The sequence below is a fragment of the Haliaeetus leucocephalus genome, unplaced genomic scaffold, assembly GCF_000737465.1.
Source record: "Haliaeetus leucocephalus isolate CR32 unplaced genomic scaffold, Haliaeetus_leucocephalus-4.0 Scaffold229, whole genome shotgun sequence".
In the NCBI taxonomy this organism is placed as follows: Eukaryota; Metazoa; Chordata; class Aves; order Accipitriformes; family Accipitridae; genus Haliaeetus; species Haliaeetus leucocephalus.
The window spans coordinates 836667-845003 of NW_010972665.1; the positions used below are offsets into that span (position 1 = coordinate 836667).

The following is an 8337-nucleotide window of genomic DNA, read 5'->3' on the forward strand; positions in this document are numbered from 1 at the left end:
GGGCCGCCCCGCCCGCCTGGGCCGAGGCAGGCGCTCGGCCGCACAGAAGCAGGGCGAGAGGGTCGATGGGGGGAGCACGGAGAGCCGCCCCCGCCCCGCTCCGGCAGCCAGGGAGGCAGTGCCCGGCAGCTCCCGCTTGTGTCTCCTGCCGGGCCGGTGTGTCAAAAGGGCGTCAGAGCACCTCTCCACTGACCGGGGCTGGACCCCACTCAGTCACTGACAGGGCCAGGACCCCCTCTGCGGGCTCCGTGAGAGCAGGGGGACGGGGGGGCTGTACGCGCAGTACTCAGGACAGCGAAATGGAAAGGATGGCGCATAGGGGAATTAGGACGCCGGGAACGGTCACCCATACATGTACAGCACGTGTCAGAGGGGGATGTCTTGTTAGTCCAGTTCCAGCCTTAACCGCAGCAGAAACTGCACCAGTGATGCACAGGGAAACTAAGCCGAGGTGCTCCACGAGGTGTGTCCTTTACAGCAGGACAGCAGCAGAGAGCAGAGATGTAGGTTAAGCCTGCCTAGCAGCTGCAAAACCTTGCCAAGGGAGCTGTATTCTCCTAGGAGTGCCAAGCACATAGAAGAGCATGTAGCTTTGAGAGTCTCACAAAGCATTCCCCAACCCAGCACTTGTTGCATGTGCTCAGCCAGCTGCTGATCTCCAGCGAGGCTAACGATATTCTTTGCGTCTGCTGCTGAAACTTCAGACAGCGAGTGTTACACCTTCTCCTACAACATCACATTTGAGGTGGAAGGTGGTGGCAGACAGCATTGCTTACAGAGCAGTTGACAGGCCAATCCACCTGGCTATTCATGCCAACCTTTCCACAGAGGTGCAGCACAAGGGGTAAAAATAAGCACTACAGCACACGAGACCTCCACCAGGCCCTACTTATTAGCAAGTTTCTTTTCCTTGCACATATGGTCACATGTCTAAGGGGACACAGAAATTACTTTTTTTAACCAGGTATATACAGAATTTTTCAGTTATGCCTATTGTTTCCTATTCCCATAGGCTGGTGCTACTTAAGTTATATTGCCAGCTGCCATACAGCTAAATTGGTAGCAATATTTGAGAAGAACTAACCAGATATTCTGGTGGGAAGGGACTTGAGCAGCCTCAGTTTGTCTTGGTATAAGCAAATATTATTCTAGAGTTTTATCCAAATTTCTTGCAGAGTCACTCAACAGCCAGCTGCACAGGCCACCTTTCACTTCTGAAGGCCTGTTACCTGCACATGAACATGTAACTAAGGAGGCAAGTGGTTGCAGACAGATATAGAGACAGTGCTGCATTACCCCCAGCACCCATACCCTCCCTGCTATTCCACACCTTTAACTACCAGATCCGCTCAGATTACAAAGGCAGCAATCTTTATTTTCTGACACATTAAAATTCTCACACTTAAAATACCCCCAAAACTAAGTTTTTAAAAAGTTCAAGAGTTCCAAATAGAAGTTCCTGATAAACAGAAGAAAGAGGGTAAATGAGAAACCACAAGCAAGATGATGTTCAAATCCCCAGGCAGAAAATACTCTCTTCCCACCTTCCTTTGGCCTCTAACCTTTAATTCCTTGTAATAACCGTGGTCTCCTGGGCCTCTCTGCACTGTAGCCTAGAATTCGGGCACCAGAGTGATTGTGCAAACCAGAGGGGAAGTCCTCAAAAATGCTCGATGGAACAAGCTGCAGCTCATGTATATCGGGGTGGCTCATCAAGTCTCATCCAACCCTCAATTAAGTGACACTGCTTTGCACACAAATGTAGCTTCCTATAACAACAGGACTCTTCTCATTGTCACCCTTTGGGGAGGGAATGGAAACATGGAAATCCGGCGCTGCATAAACCTCTCTTGGTGGCTGGCAGTTTCATGAGATGGGGTGAGCAGTTCTCACAGCCCATGACCCCGCTTCCCAAACACGTGCTACCACTGTTCAATTCATACTGGCTGTGGCCTCAGCAGACTGCTCCACGAACTAAAATTAAACCACCTAACAGGGGGAAAAAAATAGTCAGGGGAATCATTTTCTATCAGATGCGAGTTGCACCAGAAACAAGGACGCAGTAACACAACTGGAGGTAAAGTAAGCCCTCCTCTCAACCGCAGTAAGCCATTATATTGTCTCAGTTGCTCGTGAAATTTCAGTTTAGGCTGCAAGTTACTGAACTTGTTTGAGGCTTCCCATACTGAACATGTACTTGTAGCTAACGCTTCAAACCTCACAGCACCAGGCTTTCTTTGCCTTAGTGCTATGGGGAAACTGGCATTTTACTTCGTGAGAGGGATTTAACAGATGGAAAACAGCTCTATGAGCAAGTGATCCAACCAAGAAGTTTAAGGCATTAATGATACATTCATCTCGACTCTTAAGAAGCTGCACAGCACATTGCTGGGAGTAAGCATAAGCTGGCATGTTTTATGTTCAGAGAGAACAAGCAGTAATGCCACACTGCAGTCAGAGCCTCTGAAACAAAAACACAGCAAAAAGCAGAGCTGGGGAGAAAAGAGGGCTTTATCTCCTCTGCCTCCTTACCCATTCCCACTGAGCCAAGATCACAACCTCCATGCAGTCAAGAGCTTCTGCACATCTCCACTCTCCAGCTACATTCCCAATGAAAGTGTTACCAAGAGTGCCACAGCACTACTGCAGACCTTGGCCTTTCTGACAATAGCCCCCCAACTTGCAACTGCAAGCAATACAGCTACTCAGCTACTAAGGTGTATTTAGACTCTGCTTCTCTAAGTACTCTGGTTAATGGCCTCAACAGGAGTGGAAGGAAGAGGAAGGTAGGAATTTATTGCAAGGTGAAACCATAAAAGAAGGAAACAGAAGAGGAACCCTGTCACACTGCAACTGTGAACTTGAAATGTCAGATGGGGGTGGGGATTACAGCCAGAGGGTTCAAATCAGTTGTTGCTCTTACAGTAACTAGCCAAAGGCACGTTACAACTCTTGCCATTTCACAGGTATCCCAGTTAAACTGGCTGAAAAAGTGGGAGGTTAAGATACAGTAAAGTGATTTATCCTTCTTCTACTAGATGGGCAGGAAACCAAAATGAAAAAAATCACTGCCAGCCTTTTAAAATAAGACCATAGAAAATATAAGTCTTGGAGATCACCCTAGTGGTGCCAATAACACCAGCTAAAGGATGGTTCCAAATTAGGGGCCTAAACCAGAATTAGAAATAAAAGGGGGAAACATCCAACCATTTGCCCACATCCCCACGCTGGAGCTGCCTGCCCCGCAATGAGCTAGGGGAGGTAGCAGTCCAGGCAGGCTTGACATCCATAGTGTCCACATGCCCATCCGAGCCATTCTGGTGAGCAGATGGTTTATGAATTTCAAAGGAACATTCTCAGTCACTTTCAAACTTGACAGAATTGACTTGGGTCGATATAGTGCCCCCACGGTAGCTGCCTCGTTTTTTCTTTGTCTTCTCATGGCGGAAAGATTTGCCTTTAGTGAATTTCAGGATATTGTTAGCCTTCTCACCCCAGTCACCAGCTGCTCCTTTCTGTGAGGGATGCAGGGGGAGAGGAAAAAGAAATTCAAGTCAGCACCCAAGAGAGCAAAGACAATGCTTTGCACTTCATCCTACCCAGCAAACATCAGTGCATTAACACTGGAGCTGATACGGCTCTCCCACACACCTCCTGCCAGTGCTCACACACTTCCTAACAGCACCTCCTGGTGGAAAAAGTTCCCACCAAAAAGACTGCCCACAAACACACCAAGGCTGCTCTGCCAACGGGCATTTGTGGAGGCCAAGTGTTACCACTCTGGGCACTACCTAGCCCTACCTTTGCTTCAAACGAGTTATCAGCAACACGGGCATCCAGCTCAATCTCTTCTTCCCTTACGCGGCGGAATGGAGAGGCTGGCTGTTAAAGAGAAAGAAAACAAGGTACAGGAAGTGCATAATACTCCCTTAGTGACAACCTCCTTCCCTCCTTGCCCTGCAAATATGGAGCCATGTTCACATCACCTCAACTTTTAAGTGTTTCTCAGATTCATAATTCTTTCCCTTCTTCAGATCAGGCAGCTCAGGGATGCTCCTGTGCAAGCATATCCTATCAACCTTTGCCAGAATAATATTATGCATGTATGTACACTCCCTAGGGTTCTCCACACAAGGTTAAAGTGCTCAAGGAGGGAGCAAAAATACAAATAATCCTGTGGGCTCAACCTCCCCCCCCAAAAGCCTACTTGTTCAGGAGGCAGAGATGCCTCTCTCACCAGTCACCACAGTCCACCCTCACTCACCTGTTTCACCTTGGGAACTGTGTGTGGTGTTTTGGCTTTGATCTTTGCCTTTTTACTGTGTGGTGTCTCTGGCTCCTGAACACCTTCCCTCTTCTGTTTCTTCCCGATTGTGCCTGTTAGATGTACAGCAGTAAAACTTCAAAGGGAGTAACTGCAGCATTGGGAAAGGTAACGGCATCTCTCCCCCAGAACGCGAGCCCAGTGTTGACACAGGTGTGAGAATCAGTCCCTGCATTACCTCACCCAGAAAACAGACTGCTGTAACAGACACTAAGAGCCATCATGCATCAGCAAGGATTTTGCCATCCTATCCTAACGGATGAAGAAAATTTTGTGGAATAGGGTACCTCTGTATTAATGATTTAGTGCACTTGAGAAAGGTCTGTTGGTTAAAATTTGCCAGTTCTTGGGAGTCACACAGTATGCACTTGCACACATCACTAGGGCATTCAAAGTTGTTCTCCTGAAGGGATAAAGATTGAGATTGTGCATTGGGGCGTCATCTATGGTGTCCCACTCAACACAAAGTCCTCCAGCAGTCTGCCTTGCTCTCACCAACAATCTTGGCCATGCACAGATGGCAACTGGCAACAACCGTTCAGGAAAGTACTTCATGTTACCACAAATTTCACTGCCAGCAGATAGGCCATACAGACAAAAAGGATCACAACAAATTAAAAACTAGCCCTTCCCTCTCAGTACTGCACCAGATGGCATAATCTAGTAGCACACAGAGATTAGACTGAATATTGTTTAGGAAAGGCTTCCATCCAATGCTTAGCTCAGTAACATTGCCTGACAGACCCACCTCCCAGACTGTAGGTAATACCTCCATTGACTTTTCCAGTCTCTTCTTCAGAGCTGCTTTCACTGCTGCTACTGCTGCCATCAGCTGGCTTAGACTTCAGGTTGTTTGCTACTGGTGTGGATGCTTTTGCTTTCTCTGTGGTGGCAGTGGTCTTAGAACTGTTCTGTGCCCCTTTCCCTGCCTTTTTGGGCTTCTCATCCTCTTCGCTGGAACTATCAGATGAGGTGCTACTACTAGTAGAAGCAGCTGCCTTCTTCCCCACAGTTGCTTTTGCTGCCCCTGTAGATTTGGTGGCTGGTTTCACTGCTGGTTTCTTTTCTTCTTCACTGCTCGAGCTATCAGAGTCAGAAGTGCCTGCTTTGGGAGCTGGGGCAGAAGGTTTGGACACCGGCTTACCCACTCTGCCAACTAATTTAGCTGGAATGCCTTTTTTCTTCTTCTTATCCTCAGAGCTGCTGGAGCTGCTATCTGAATCGGAGCTACTTTGTGCTTTCTTTGTGGCAGCTTGTGACTTCTTTGTTGCAGGGGTTGCTCCTTTAGTTGTGGGCTTCACAGGGGCCTTCTTGTCAGAGCTATCAGGATCTAGAGTGGAAAGGAAAATAATAATCAAGGCTAAGCCCCATTCCTTCAACATGAAGCTAACACACAGATTCAATGTTGATACACAGTGTACTTCATTAGCTGCTTGAAACAACACTGCAATGGGTATTCCTGTCCAACTACACCCTCATACCCTGCATAGAAACACAGAGGTCTGAGCAAGCACAACATGCACGTGGAAATTCTCATTTTTTTCCTACCCCAGTACCTGAGCTGTCTGAGGAGGAACTGGAGTCCTTCTTTGCTTGTCCAGGCTTGACAGCTACTTTTGCTGGTTTGGAAGTATTCTTTATCACAGGTTGTTTAGCTGGGAGCTTACTCCCTACCTTCTTCTTGGCATCTTCAGAGCTGGAATCTAAATATTAAAAAAGGATGTTAAGTTAATAAGCTTCTAGTGCAAGTTACTTTAGCAATAACATGTATGTAACTCATGGGGAAGTGAAAAGCAAAATAGGTTGTGGCCCAAGGCTGAGCCACTAGATAACAAGCATCATCTGACAAACACTTGAATGGTCAGGGGACAGCATCCACCTTTCCACGTATGTTCTTTGTTGGGAGGAAGTGGAAACAAGCAGTTTAAGATCTTCACTAATGCATGCACAAGGAAGCAGGTATTTGGAGAATAACATAGGAGAAGAGCTACAGAATAAGGGACTGGAGAAAGCACAGGTATCACCAAGAACAAACTCAGGGATAAGAAACATCAAGAACAGAAGCTATGTGGTAAAGATCAAAAAACAGGCAAGAAATTAGGAGATAAAATTGACAAAGCAGGGAAAGTGAGGCAGCAACAGCACAGTATCTCATTTTAGCTTTCTACTTCCTGCATCAGATGCGTTTTGCAGCAGTCTGAGGATGGACTGGAGACTCCTCGTGTACAAATACGCCTTTGTATTGTGTGTTACAGCAATGTGGAATGCTAAGCCCTATCTATTCCAACATTTCTGAAACACTTCAATAACAGCAGTCAAAATCTTGTCCCTTTGCGAGAAACTAGGAACAAAATCAGAAAACACCGAACTCAGGCCACTTGTTGAAGGGTCACACAGTCTCGTGCTAGCTGTCTGCAGATAAGACAGGTAGCTGCCACCCACAGTTCCTGCCACGGCACCAGAAATGTTGAGATATACAACAGGAATACCTTGAACTTAGAGGGGGAATGTAGCACATAAGGAACTTACACAGGAAATACAGCATTGCAAACCTTAAACCTGATCAACAGATGACACAAAGCACACTGCCCCTAGGGCCACATTAGGAGAAGGCATCTTTTGAGTCTATTTTGAACTTGGTACGGTGATAATGTTTTTTTATCTTGGAAACTTCTCCCCAACACAATGGGATAACAGAAACCAAAAATCTTAAGACACAGATCCTCAAGAAGTATAACCATTAACATTTCTGGAGAAACCTGATACACGTGATGCCCCACCCTTTCCATGCAGCAACATGCAGACCTTTTGGCACTTGCCAATGGTCTCATTGGTGTCTCATGGTCAGACTCCACTCTGTAATAGCAGGCTGCTGTTTTTTGATTTCACATCTTGTTAGCTATGGAGACTGTGAAGCTTTCAAGCTCCTATGCTAAGGATCTTAGCAGATACACCACTATACAGCAACCTGGCCAATAAAAAAAAATTAACACAAAACCACTAAAACTTTATTCCTTGAATTACCTGAGTCACTGTCAGAATTGCATTCAGCCTTCTTGGTAGTCACAGTTTTGTTTTGGGGGCCAGGGATTGTTTTAGATACTACTGCTTTGCCTGTAAAAGCAAGTTCAAAATTAACAGGCTACATCCACACCAAACCTTTGTCCCAAGACCCAAACCTTTCCAGATGTGAAAAAAAAACTCCTCAGTGCACCAGCCATTCAGCCAGCACATCAGAAGCCAAGCAAGGACCTGGCCAGCTGCAGTAATGGGCCTGGCTTATTCCTGCTAAACTAGATCCTGACAACTTTTCAAACCAACACATGCAAAGCAATCCAACCTGTGCACAGTTTGGATCCACAGACTGTACACAGTGTTGTTTGGGACACCTTCAAATTACTCAAAACTTTCAGAGAAGCAAATAGGAACATAGACCAAAGTCAAACGGCTTTTTCAAGGAAATCAAGACATTGCCAAAACATTTTCTGCACCACGTAGTACTTCCTCTGCAGCCTCCTCTCCTCACAACTCACCTGCTCCTCCCTTTGGGGGCACCTGCTCTGCCTCATCACTACTGTCTGAAGAGTCACTGCTCTCAGCCTTTTTTGCAGGAGCCTTGGCAGGGCCCTTCTTTGTCTGCGTAGCTTGAGGAGGTGGTACAGCACTGTACTGACCTATGAAGACAGACACAGCATTCAGGTGCCTGCATGATAATGCGAGCAGCACATCAAGATGTTTGCTGTAGTTAGCATAAAGCACTTCTGCAATTTGGTTCCATTTATTCCCCTTCTGTAGCTACAAAGATACTAGTTTATAATTTGAAAGGTTATTCCCACCCCACTGCTACCTCCTGTTTCTACTGTGAGTTTAACTCTCCTCTTTGGGTTCATCTGACCCAACCATCTCTGCAAAAGTTTTCTCTGCACTTATAGAATGGGAGCTTGCATTGCCAAACTTTTTCAGAAAAAAACAGAGATGTCAATTGTTGATTGTTTTCATTTACTGCTGTCATG

The 8337-nt window shown here is 46.3% G+C and overlaps 1 protein-coding gene across 1 annotated transcript in view; it reads right to left on the reverse strand.

The window, feature by feature from the left end:
- Positions 1-1419: 1419 nt before the first annotated feature.
- NOLC1 (nucleolar and coiled-body phosphoprotein 1) overlaps positions 1420-8337 on the reverse strand; it is a 15097-nt gene continuing 8179 nt past the window's right edge. Inside the window, exons 8-14 of the mRNA XM_010567914.1 lie at positions 7858-7998; positions 7349-7438; positions 5881-6027; positions 5094-5654; positions 4265-4377; positions 3802-3882; positions 1420-3515 (exon numbers count right to left, since the gene is read on the reverse strand). Coding sequence (XP_010566216.1) covers positions 3357-3515; positions 3802-3882; positions 4265-4377; positions 5094-5654; positions 5881-6027; positions 7349-7438; positions 7858-7998 — 1292 coding nt within the window. The 3' untranslated portion in view covers positions 1420-3356. The remainder of the gene's footprint in view (positions 3516-3801; positions 3883-4264; positions 4378-5093; positions 5655-5880; positions 6028-7348; positions 7439-7857; positions 7999-8337) is intronic.